Source organism: Tasmannia lanceolata, unplaced genomic scaffold, assembly GCF_043159265.1.
Source record: "Tasmannia lanceolata isolate RefF3 unplaced genomic scaffold, GAP_Taslan_0.1 ptg000012l, whole genome shotgun sequence".
NCBI lineage: Eukaryota > Viridiplantae > Streptophyta > Magnoliopsida > Canellales > Winteraceae > Tasmannia > Tasmannia lanceolata.
Window position 1 is genome coordinate 47004503 of NW_027518689.1, and position 13699 is coordinate 47018201.

The 13699-nt window shown below is 37.6% G+C and overlaps 2 protein-coding genes across 2 annotated transcripts in view; both read left to right on the forward strand.

Annotated features, from left to right (window-relative positions):
• Positions 1–4715: 4715 nt before the first annotated feature.
• Positions 4716–7221, forward strand: LOC143888889 (uncharacterized). The gene is made up of 2 exons (XM_077393276.1): positions 4716–5094; positions 7181–7221. Exons 1-2 carry the CDS (start codon positions 4716–4718, stop codon positions 7219–7221), a joined length of 420 nt encoding a protein of 139 aa, XP_077249391.1.
• A 3592-nt stretch (positions 7222–10813) lies between these two features.
• LOC143888382 (protein DETOXIFICATION 20-like) overlaps positions 10814–13699 on the forward strand; it is a 33431-nt gene continuing 30545 nt past the window's right edge. Inside the window, exon 1 of the mRNA XM_077392775.1 lies at positions 10814–11165. Coding sequence (XP_077248890.1) covers positions 10914–11165 — 252 coding nt within the window. The 5' untranslated portion in view covers positions 10814–10913. The remainder of the gene's footprint in view (positions 11166–13699) is intronic.

The window sequence follows — 13699 nt, forward strand, 5'->3', positions numbered from 1 at the left end:
ATCATCTGACTTCTTATCAAATTTATGCAAGTTGTCTTTGATATTCAAGATGAAGCATCTGCAACCAAACACCATAAAGTAGCTTATATTGGGTTTCAAGTTTTTCCAAAGCTCATAAGGTGTTTTCTTAGAAATTGGCCCCATATACATCTATTTATGATATAGCAAACGGTGCAAACCGCTTCCGCCCAAAAGTATCTAGGGAGATCATTCTCATGCAACATTGATCTAGCCATTTCTTGAAGGGTTCGGTTCTTTCTTTCTGCAACTCCATTTTGTTGAGGTGTCCTAGGTGCCGAGAAGTTGTGTTTTATACCATGATCATTACAATAACTGTCAAAATGTATGTTTTCAAATTTCTTTCCATGGTCACTTCTAATGTAAGATATGCAATATCCTTTTCATTTTGGACTTGATTGTACAACTTAGAGAAATTTTCATAGGTTTCATCTTTATGTGCTAAAAATATGCCCCATGTAAATCATGAATAGTCATCCACAATAACAAATACATATCTCTTTCCACCTAAACTACTTGTCTTCATTGGTCCAAAGAGATCCATATGAATAGTTGCAATGGGTAAGTGGTAGAGATCATATTTTTAGGGGCAAATGAACTCTTTAATTGTTTGTCCAATTGACAAGTTCTACAAATGTGATATTTGGTGTACTTAAGTTTAGGCAAACCTCTAACTATATCTTTTGAGGAGAGGGTTGAAATGAGTTCCATTCCGGCATGACCCAACCTTCTATGCCATAACCAAAAATCGTCACTAATGGCATTGAGACATGTTATATTTTGGAGTCTAAGATCATCTTGCCCAATTCTGTAAATGTTATTATCTTTAGAACCTATGAATTGCACCTTGCCATATTTCTTATTCTTAACAATGCATTTGTCGGGGTTGAAGACTACTTCAAACCCATTATCACATAGTTGACTAATGCTAATAAGATTATGAGATAACCCATTAACATAAAGTACATCATGAATGGGAGAGGTAGAGTTACCTATGGTGCCTTCTCCTCTAACCTTTCCCTTCTTGTCATCTCTAAAGGTAACTTCTCCACCATCCTTGAGTGAAAATGATGCAAATTGAGTAAGGTCTCCGGTCATGTGCCTAGAGCAGCCACTATCAAGGTACCAGTGTTCTTTTTGTTGTGGCTTCTAAGACATACATACATATGAATAGACAAGTGAGATTCCTTAGGTACCCAAATCTTCCTAATCTTGCTAAGTCCATATGTTTTCACCTTCGCATTCAATTTGGTTTTGTCTTGTTTAGCATACATGCAAGCAACCTTATAATGTCCTTCTAATCCACAATAAAAATAAGTTTTAGTATTACTAGAAGAAACTTTCACGAATTTATTTTTATAGTTTGACATTGTAGTATCTCATTTATGTCCAAGTCCACTCTTATCATGTGACCATATTTGAATGTTAACAAGTTTATCCAATTTTAAAGAACCATTCTCAAACCTTTCAAATAGTTTCTTTAAATTATCATATTCATGAGAAAGTTTACTATTTTCATACTTTAGTTTGTTGTTTTCAATGGATAGCTCTTATCTATTTTCATTTAAATTCTTGATGGTAGCATTTAAATCATTGATTTCAAGTTTAAATTTCTCATTTTCTTCTTCAAGAAAATCATGATCTTTCTTTAATCAACCAAATTCTTTTGTTAAACTAGAAAGAGAGTTTTCAAGAGATGCATTCTTATCAAGTTCAATCTCTAGTTGATCATGTGCATTTTGTACGGAATCAAGCACTTCTTTTAACATAATAACATCATTTAAGGTACTTACTTCTTGATTGTCATTTGTTGAAGCCATGAAGCACACATTCCTTGCAATCATGCAATCTTCTCCATCATCCGGCTCACATTCGCTTTCATTGTCTTCATCCCATGTGGCGGTCATTCCTTTCTTTCCTCTTGAATCGATTGTTTGGAGTAGGCTCATTGTTGAGTGGACAATCCGGACAAATCTGTCCAAGTTTCTTGCATCCGTAGCATCGGGGTTGAGATCCGTCACCGAGCTCCTCTTTCTTTTTGAATGGAAGATAGGCTTTTCTATTCTTCATGTTTCCCATATTCCTTTGCAAGAACTTGATTCTTCTTTTTAGGAAGGTTAACTCATCTTCCATGTCTCCTTTCACTTCTTCGTCATCACCTACATTACAAGTAAAAACAACACCTTTTTCTTTTTCCATTTTATTTTCAATTTCTGGTGCTTTTGTTTTGAAAATCATTTCATGAGTTATCAAGGACCCGATTAGTTCATCTAGATTTAATGTGTTCATGTCCTTGGCTTCCGTGATTGTGGAGGTTTTGGATTCTGGTGATAGAGGTAGGGATCTAAGGATTTTGGTTACTAAATCTCGATTTGAAAATTATTTCCCAAGTCCCCTTAGTCCATTGACTAAGTTAGTGAATCTAGTGTACATATCGGCAATGGTCTCATCGGGTGTCATTTGAAAGAGTTCAAATTGCCTAAATAGGGGATTCATTTTAGATTCTTTAACTTGGTTAGTTCTTTCATTGTTAACTTCTAAGGTGTCTCAAATTTCTTTAGCCGAATTCAAGTTTGAAACTCTATTGAATTCTCCGGGTGACAAAGCACAAATTAAAGAATTCATGACTTTGGCATTATAGTTTGAGGCTTGTTGCTCGGCTTCGGTCCATTCATTTAGATTTCTAGTGGGCAAGGTATATCTAATTTGAACGGCTCTCAAAATTTGGTAGTCTTGAGTTAAAAAGATTTTCATTTTAGTTTTCTAAAATCCAAAATTTGTTCCATCAAAATAAGGTGGCCTAGTGTTTGAGTAACTTTCTTGGTGTTCAGGGTAGTTTGCCATTTTAGGATATTTTCTCTAGACCGGTTAGGGTTTTGAAAATAGAGACGAGGCTCGGATACCAAATGAAATATTGGTCTAGGGAACCAAGAGGGGGGTGAATTGATTTTCTCAAAAATTTATCCTATTTTCAAATTCAAATATTAAACCTAATTCAAATTATCTTTTCTTGCTTAGTTTTTGGTTAGCTCAAGAAATATCAAACTACACAATGCATAACCAAAACTCAAAAACCAAGAAAGTGCAAAGAAGAGAAAAGAACACACCGATGTATAGTGGTTCGGACAAAGCCCTACTCCACTCTTCTTGAGATCGTCCTCAGGGATTTCCACTATATGAGACCTCCACGATGCCCGGCTTCGAGGCGATTACAATCCCAAGGGTATTAAGTGAGGATCCCTTGCAGCCTTTATGAAGAGAACTATCCGACTCATGATTTTGTATGCTTCACGCCAGTTGAAACCTTATGAAGAGAACTATCCGACTCATGATTTGGAATTTGAAGCCATCGTGTTTGCCTTGAAAATTTGGAGGCATTATCTGTATGGGGAACCGTGTGAAATCTTCACTGATCATAAGAGTCTGAAGTATATTTTTACTCAGAAAGAATTGAACATGAGGCAGAGGCGTTGGCTAGAACTGTTGAAGGACTACGACTTAACCATAAGCTATCACCCTTGAAAGGCTAACGTGGTAGCTGATGCTCTAAGTCGGAAGTCGTCTGTGAATTTGGCAACTTTGATTACTTCTCAGAAGTATATTTTAGAAGATCTCCAAAGATCAGAGACAGAAGTTCGTGGTCCAAACTTTGGAGTATTGATGGCAGCACTCCAAGTTCGACCCATAATTTTGTAAAATCAGAAATAAGTTAGAAGATGGGTCTGAATCTGAATTCCGAACTCACAATGACGGTACCTTGATGTTTGGTAACCGCATTTGTGTTCCGAATGACTCTGTTTTGAAAAATAAAATTTTGAAGGAAGCGCACAGTTCGCGTTACTCTGTATACCCTAGAGGTACTAAAATGTGTAAGAATTTAAAAGGAAATTTCTGGTGGAATAACATGAAAAGAGAAATAGCTCAGTATGTATCTCAGTGTCTGACTTGTCAAGTGATTAAGGAAGAACATCAGAGAGCACTTGGAACACTGCAACCACTTCCTATTCTAGAATGGAAGTGGGAGGAGATTACGATGGACTTTGTGTCGGCGTTACCTCGTACTCCTTCAGGGAATGATTCCGCATGAGTAATTGTGGATAGATTGACTAAGACAGCTCATTTCATACACATTAGAACTGGCTTGACATCTGAAAAGTTGGCCAGATTGTATGTTGATCAGATAGTTAAGTATCATGGTGCCTAAAACCATTGTATCAGATAGAGACACTTGTTTTGTATCTCAGTTTTGGAATAGCTTATATTCAGCAATAGGATCTTCCCTTAAATTCAGTACAACTTTCCATCCTCAGACAAATGGACAATCTGAAAGAACTATTCAAATTTTAGAAGATATGCTCAGGGCTTGTGTTATAGATTTGAAAGGATCTTGGGATGACCACTTTCCTTTGATTGAATTCTCCTACAATAACAGTTATCAGGCAAGTATTAAGATGGCACCTTTTGAGGCCTTTTATGGGAGGAGATGTAGATCACCCATATGTTGGGATGATGTAGGTGAAAGAAAACTCTTAGGCCCGTACTTGGTTCAGCAAGCTGTGGACAAAATCCAATTGATTAGAGAGCATCTTCGTGCGGCATAAAGCCGACAGAAGAGCTATGCAGATGTCAGATGAAGAGAATTAGAATTTCAGATCGGAGATAAGGTGCTTTTGAAAGTATCACCCACCAAGGGAGTGATGCGGTTTGGGGTTGGAGGAAAACTCAGCCCGAGATATGTTGGACCTTATGAAATATTAGAAAAGATTAGAAAAGTGGCCTATCGACTGGCCTTACCTCCGTCGTTATCTGGAGTACACAATGCATTTCATGTGTCTATGTTAGGAAAGTACACATCGGATCCGAATCATGTGATTGAATTAGAGCCTCTGAATCTAAGAGAAGATCTATCATTTGAAGAACAGCCTGTCCGTCTTGTGGATCGTAAAGACCAAGTTCTCAGGCGAAGGACTATTCCATATGTGAAAGTTCAATGGCAGAATCACTCAGAGCGTGAAGCCACCTGGGAGCTGGAAGAGAAAATGAGATCGAAATATCCGTTCCTATTTGAGACTTCAGGTACGCGATAAGTAAATTTCGAGGACAAAATTTTTGTAAGGTGGGTAAAATGTAAATACCCAAAATACTCCCCTTTTAAATTTTCGTCCCCCTCTTTTAAAGAGGGGCATTTTTGTCCGTTTGAAGTTAACTCAGATTAGGGCTTCCTAAAAAAGCCTATAAATACATCTTATGAGAGATTAAGAAACCTTAAACCATCCTTGCAGCTCTAAAAAGAGATCTTCGTGGAGAAAAAGAGAAAGAGCGCGATTCAAGAAATGAGATCCCAAACCAAGGTAAGATTATTAATTTTTAATGGTTAAACGAATGAAAAGAATCCTAAACTGGGGATTTGATGTGAAAAGAGGTGTGATTAGAGCCTTAGTTTTAGTCTACGTTAAACTCCATGGTAGATCTTGGATTCCTTGGGATTCGTTTCGTGTTGAATCCCCAAAGAACTCAAGATCAATTTATTTGTATCCATAGAAACCTTGTTATTTGAGGATTTTGAAGCTTGTAATTGGATTATATAGATTCCTCTTGTCGATACGAGTCCAACGGATCCAACCACGCGCGAATCGGATGTCAAACGAAGGAGTTATGACCGTTTCAGTGCAAAAACGGTGAAAAATCGCGTTTCGGAGAAATCTGGGTCCGCGCATGGGGCGGACGTCCGGAAAAATGGCGGAAGTCCGTGAGTACCAAGTTTGGTAGTAGCAGATCCGCAGACGTCTGGAAATCCGGACGTCCGGAATTTGCGGACGGCCGGCGCGACAATTTTTTCAAAACTTCATAAATTCATAACTTATTCGTTTCTTGTCCGTTTTTGACGTTCTTGTACTCTACGGATATGCCGAAAATGTCATCTTTCTGTTAAAAATAGTTTCAATAAATTTTGGAAACTTTACAATAATGATATCACCAAAATACTAAAAACAGCCATAGAATGGGTTACCTTTTGGGCCCTTATTTGTTCCTTATGCCTTGTTCAGATCAGGATATTAAATCGTAATCCGATTTAAGAAAGGAATCGAGCATCTTTGAGGTATGTAATAACGTACTACTTTGGGCATTATAAACCTTTCTCATTTGAATCAGTATTGACTTTGGAAACTTGTATTGATGCCTTTGAACCTCGGGATTTGTTTTAAGTCTAGCATGCCGTTTTACTTCACCCACTTCTACTTTACAACCTTTGAAACAACTGTTTGAATATCTGTCTGGACTTTAGACATTTTGGAACCATCGTTTTGAATTTTGAATATTTAGAACTATTTGAATCTTTAGAAGCATTTGAACCTGTGAAATAACTGTTCTGAACTGTGAACATTTGGAATAACTGTTCTGACCTCTAAACCGCTGAAATAACTGTTCTGAACTCTGAACCTTTAGAATAACTGTTCTGAACCCTGAATCTTTGAAATAACTGTTATGAATATATGTTTTGAATTTTGAACCTTAGAAACTACTGTTTAGAACTTTCAATCATTGTAACCATTTGAATAATTAAAATTATCTGAACATGAGCCCTTGATACCTTATGAACACTTCTGTGGAGGCTTGGATGATTTCTGGACCTCGCCATATGGGGGTAAAACATTTGGCAACGTTGGACCCACCGTGGGGGTAGTACACTGGAACTTCTGGCCCATCAGTGGGATAAAACGCTGGCCCTGTCGACTTGTATCTGAAGTTGAGGAACTAGTTTTGACACCGTAGACTGTCGGTGGATAAGCAATAACAAGTCTTCTGATACCGTGGACTGTCGGTGGATAAACGATAACATGTCTTCTGGCCATACCGATGATTCTGAAGTGTATTTGAACTCTGAACACCATATGGCTTTGACCATAGCATTTGAATTCTGAAAACCTTTGACTTTGATAAGAATTTAGACATTGAATTGCTTATTGCACTTTAATTCAGAACCATATTTGACATGCACACATATTTACCTTGTACCTATTATTCAGCTGTGAACTCAGTCTTATGCTTTGACTCTAATATCCGAACCATATTAAACCTTGGCATGCTTAGACTGTACTTAGAGTAGTATTTTATTATGTACTGAGCTTTTCAGCTGACTGTGGTTATAAAATATTTTCAGGTTTTGACCCTCGTGAGGTTAATGAGGAGCAGGACGCTTAGTTTTAGAATTTGGATTTTGACTCAGAGATTAGCATATTTGTTTTCAGTTCATTAGGAAGTGAGTACTTTGAATAAGATGTAAAGACAGTATTGTTTATTTTTGCTTTGACCCTTGGGGGAGAGGTGAGATTTGATTTGACTCTGATAAGTCTGCATTAAATTGAACTTTGATATTTTAGTTATGAATTGCCAGGTTATTTTGTTATTGCTCTGTAGCCTTGTACATTTGTGGGATTCGTCTTGCAGGTGTACGGCGCTGCCACATCCTACGCCCAAGGTGGGGTTTGGGGCGTGACACATTAGGTCAATGAAAAGAGAGAAGATGAAGAAAGATAGTTTTTTGCGTCACTTAGCAGAGAGAGAGAGAGAGCCAAGTCAGCCCAAGTCAGCCCACAAGGATTCCAGGTAAGCTTTTAAAAACAAACTCCCGAGCTGGTAAGTAAACACCGAGTCAATGCGTTTTGACATAAAAAAAGAAACATGTGTTTCAATTTCCTTTTAGTGGCAAAGACTGAACATATTATATACTCGAGAGACATAGTAAAGAAAGCATCTAATTGTAAATTATAAAGGGAAATGATTTTAGCACTCCTTCTTTTTGATATGTAGCGAAAGTTTCTTATCATTTAGTGTTGTAAGGGATGTCAAAAGGTTATTTACAGTTCCCACGAAGCTTTGACAATCCCATTTAAAAGCAACAAAGACAAGAAGCTTTGCTCCGTATAAAAACAGTGGAGTGCTAAAATCATTTACCCTCATAAATAATGCTTCTTGTGAGAAATGATTTTTCTACCCCTCTCCCAGTTTCCCCGGCATTTTCAGCCCTTTTAATTATGTCATTTTCAAAAAATCGCTTTATGCAGAGGGAAAAAACACAAAAATCATAAGTCGGGTAGAATGTCAGACCCCTTTACTTTTTTTGTGTGACTCTTGCCCATGACGTTAGTTCCAGGACTTTTATGTCACTTTTACCTTTACTCAATTTGAAGTAAAAAACTAAAAAATATACTAAATTTGATGTAAAAGATATTGAAAAATATATCATATGGTGCTCCAATCTTAGGTTTTATTTAAAATTTTAATTTTAATAAGCTTTTATTGTGGCTGATTTTGTGACTTCTATGTCTGGATTTGTTTAGCAGATTGAAGCCAATGATCTTTTGTCTTGTTTCTTGGTGCTCTTTTATATATATATGGCTCGGGCCTGTCGGCCTGTCTGAGTAGAAAGGTAAAATATTTCTAAAATTCTTAATTTTTTACTCGCGAAAAGACATAACATGAACCAACCTATTTAATTTTCACCTACCTCATACGGCTCAGCAGTCAATTCTTTTGGTGTCCCATCTTAATCTATCATATCTAACTAAATGAGATTTCTCGTAAAGAGATCCGATTCTTTATCGAGTTAACCAGAAGAGTAGAGGTGAATTACATGAGTTTCAAACTCTAATTTGAATCAATAATCAAATTAGTTTTAGCTTTTCTCCCACCTTCAGAAGAATGAAGCATAGGTATCCTCCCCCTATCCTTAGAATTTGGGAGCTTTGATTTAAGATAATATCCCTTTAAATTACCCATAATTATAGCATTTCCCTCCAAATCGTGCAAAGAAAAAGTTTTACCATGAAAAAATTTCTGTTGGAAATGTTTTTCTTGCAATCCAACACAGGGCTTAAGTTACAATTTAGCCAAAGGGGGAAGAATAACGGACACAGTAATTTTGCTTTCTGCGAAACAACCAATTACTTCAAAAGCTTAAGCTGTTAGATCGTTAATGTTTGTTATTTAATCATTTATACTTCAACGCTCCCCCTCGCGTGTGACCCCTCTATTGGGTTGGCTGTAAATATGTTTTTTAGTATCGAGGAGTTGTGGGGTTTTGAACCCAGTACATGCCGTGAGGCAATAGCTCTGATCCCATGTGAAACAACTAATTACTCGGAAAGCTTAAGCTGTTAGAGTTAGTGTTTTTTAATCATATATACTTCAACACTTACAAATGGATATTTTAGTTAAATATTCATATAGGCATGAGAAGCAAACCAATTCAGCGCTAAATAAGCTTTGTTATCGATAAATCCCTTATGGGTATTACATCCTGTTTACACCCATTTTAGGGGTTTAATCAGTCATGGATGACCAAATTAACAAGTGGCAGTCCACTAGGACTAAGTCAACAGAATAATGTGCTACGAGGGCACTTAATGGACATATAGGAGAACATGCATGTACTAGAACCTATAAAGGAGGACAATTATTGAAGGTCTCGTTAGAGCATGTTCATCTTACGAGAGACAATCCATCAAATGTGACCGAATTATCTGTTTGGGATGACTTAAGGATGTAACATAGTTGTTGCCAATAGTGAGAAGGTGGAAGATAACCACCTGAACTTTCGAGGACGTGAGAATAAGATAACCCATTATGGGTATTTATCAAAAAGTTTCCCTCCAAAAAGAACACGAGGTGATAAGGAGCGGTTACCCAAATAAAGCTATATGAGGAGGTGTTTGTCACCAAGGAAGAGGTCCCAGAATCAGATCCAAATATGTATTAGTGTTTTATCTTTTTGTTTCCGTAGGTGTAGCTTGTACCCTGATTAAGGAAGAAAGAGTTCATCTTCTCAGGTGAGTCTGTCTCTTTAGTTCATTTTATCCCTCGCACTCGCACCTGGTTTGTGCTTTTTTTGTCGTGTAGTTTGTCGAACGATCTGTCGACTCTGAGGGTCATCCATGCCTCATATGTGTAGACACCCATTTATTCTTTACTTTTAACATCGTGCTTTGCACCTAAAAAGTCCTTTCCAGTTGTCAAAAGGTAGAGAAGCCCAAGGAAGAATTGTCGTTCCCCTCTTCTTCTTAATCGCCTGAACTCCAATCCCAGGTGATGGAAACGTTTCAGTCTTCAACTCCCTTGAATTGAGTTTCCGATCTCTTGCCCCAAGAGAGATGCTGGTACCCCCTCACATATACAAATACATACACTCACATACCCATCACATTTTAGACCGAACACCAACACATTCGCATCCAATGTGATTATGTTACAAAGTTTTTACCTGAGGCATCAGTTAGTTTTTCACATGAGTTACTTGGTCGACATTAATTGGCGCAGAGAACCATCCGTTCAAATGAATTGATCCTCTCAAATCAGGAGTAAAAAGAAAGTAAAGAAATGAGAATCTATGTTCCTTCTACCTTATCTTATGAGCATCCAAACTGACCCTTTGTTTTTTTCAGTGTAAAATGGGCATAAAACTTATTTTACACATATTTTTTCCCTAAAAAAATGGTTGTAAAAAAATTATTTTACGCCCATTTTACGTCGCAAGTAACAGAGCCTGAATTAAACTTTGTTGAGTAGCGGCATGATTGTAAAACCTTCAAGAGATTTGCCTAATTTAAATGGGCATCGTGATATTATCCTATAAAGGTGCAATCCCAAGTTGTCGTTGTCATTAGCACTTCAGAGTTTAGTCCCAACTGTGGGGCCTTCGAATATGTGGAGTTTCATCTGTCTCTCCTTTCGAATATGTGGTAGATTCATATCTCTCTCTCTCTCTCTCTCTCTCTCTCTCTCTCTCTCTCTCTCTCTCTCTCTCTCTCTCTCTCTCTCTCTCTTTCTCCATGTGTGTGATTGCAAGGGGATCTCTTTAAATTGGTTATGAGCGTAGAGGAAAGGTGTGAAGAGGAATGGAGAAGGAGCTGAGTGTTAAGCTTCTTTCTGGCCAAAGCAATGGAATTCATGACGAGAGTTTATGGAAGAAGGTCTGGATAGAATCAAAGAAGCTATGGGTAGTTGCAGGTCCCGCAGTCTTCACCCGAATATCGATGTTCGGCGTCTTCATCATCGCTCAAGCATTCATCGGACGCATCGGAAACACGGAGCTTGCCGCTCTCTCGCTCGTTTTCCACGTCCTGATCCGTTTCTCCATTGGAATACTGGTAATGTGCACCACCTATCCTACCTTCATAGCTTATCTTTGTTTTATTTTACTTTTATTTTTTCTAGTTCTTCATGTAGGTAAATTGAAATACTTATGGCTGTCCACTTAACACCCACATAGATTATATTTTATATTTTTTTCATACTCTTCTCGTTTAGAGAGTGTAGTCAGAGTGAAATCTTTCGCTAGTAGAGGATTTCATGACCATAGTTACAAAGTGTGAGTTCAGTTGAACCGAATAAAAATCCATCTAAAAATAGGTGCAAACGTACGATATATCATTTTTTTTAGCCTAACAAACTATTATTGAATTTTATTTTTAAATTGTTCAATTCATAATTTCCTCTTCAATATAGAAAATTCATATTTATCTGAAGTAACAAATGATTGGTAAAAAATTTGTCCTCTTGTCAATTAGATATTTTGTCACTATGATCATGAGTTAAAGATTGTTTGTCCGTATGTTCATGACTAATCATCTCCTTCCCTCTCTCTTTATGAAAGGGATGGCCCACAGTTCAACCTACCACTGATATTACTATGTCAGTAACACTAACAGGCACCACAGAAATCTTGAGAATAAAAGATAAGGTCACTAGAGAGACGAGCCATTTATTATGTGTCAAGTGAAACTTCAATGATCCTTCATTAACTTGCTTTATATGTGCATAGATAGATAGATAGAATTGTTTGCTACCTGAGATCAGCCACGATGATGGTCTTATCTTGTGAGCGAAAAGTTGCATTTCGTATTAGATGAATGTTGTACCCCAAAATTCATTTACATATGATGATCGAGGGACTGCACTTTATAGAAACCTCTGTGGATCAAAGGGTTAGGATCATCTTATGAAGATGAATTTAGGGTTACAACATATTTAAGTTGTGGCCCAACAAATGAACGGTTTGGATCATCTTATGATGCGGACCATGATAAAATCTCGATTGATTTGTGGTTGGGAATCTTTGTTTGATGTGTCATTATAGGACAACCAATGAGATTCGTCCAATGAAAAATGGAGATCTGATCCTCAAGATTCAGGCATGCAAAGAATCAATAGCTTAAAGACATCGTAAATGACCGGTTTTAATAAGCTTGATGACTTACCTAGAATTATCTTAACTTATGACAGACAAATAAGGAAAAATAAAATTTAGTTTTGAATATAGTTTTTCTTTTCCCCATTTTCAGCCGCTTGTGATCTTCTCACCTTGCATGCCCTCTCGATTCTCGTCCTCCTCACCCTTCTCGTCCCTTTCCCACCGTGCCAAAAATGGCTTTAGATATCTACTTAAAATTAGTTTTTTGTTTTCCAAATTTTAAAGCGCTTTTCATTCTCTCATCACTCCCACCATCTAAATTTGTCCTTCTACATCTCATCTCTCATAAATATTCCATAAAATATTTGTTCAAGGTTGCCAAACATGGCCTAAGGGTCCATTTGAATGCACAAAAAGTGAGGAAAAGAATGCAAAAGGATACAATTTCTCGACACAATTTTTACTATAATAGCTGCTGATCTCTGGCAACTGAATGTACCAGCGTTGACAGCCAGGCAAATACGAGATCTGAAGTTAGTTCGGCTGGCCGAAGATGGTGTTTGACCGCTGTCAAAAACCAATTGGAAGTGTCTCTATCTATCTATAATATATACTAAGCAGCTTTGTTTCCATGTCATTTGTTTTCTTTCAGAGAAAAACTCTTCTTGGAAAAACATTTCCCCACCAAAAGCGGTTTTGCTAAGAGTTGGTTTCCTAACAGGAGGAATGATAGATGCAAGGGCTCCCTAGCACAATGAGCTGGAAACGGATCCTTGAATGGACCCATGTTATTAAGGTGCAATTGAGTTTACTTTTTTAACTGATTTTATAAGGTTACTGAAAATTACATGGGTCCAATTTTTAAAAGGTTACCGAAAATGCCGTGGATCCAATCAAAAGCCCTTTTCCTGCTCTTTATGCAAGGGCGCCCTTGCATCTATCATTCCTCTCCTAATAAATGGGTGTGTTCAGATAATGCTCTATGAATGTCCCTCTCCTCCTTATTAATTAGATTTTGGGATAATCACAATCTTCTCTCCTCTTTGTTAATTCCATTTTACACTGGAGTTAACATTCATACCTCTATGCCATTTACAGTTCATGTTTTATGGATGGGGCCACCATCTTCAGCCAAACCATGCATAGGGTAGGGCCCACCATTTGTAACTCATTTTATGACCCCCCTCCCATATTTTTATGGGTGAGGCTACATCTTCACCCAAACCATGCATAGGGTAGGGCCCACCATTTGTAACTCATTTTATGAGATTGGCCACCCATTTTACACCTCAAAGTTTGATCGGAGGGTGTGGATCCCGATCTGAGAGGACCAGTGCTGAGGGACACGAGATCTCCCTGCAATCCTCTGAGATCTCCACAATGTGAAGGAGAGCTCTACCAAGGAACTCTCGAAACGGTTACCACCCTTCGCTGCAAAGCACGAGTGGCGATGTAAAATGAGATACCTCTCGATTTGGGAATAAGTCCAGA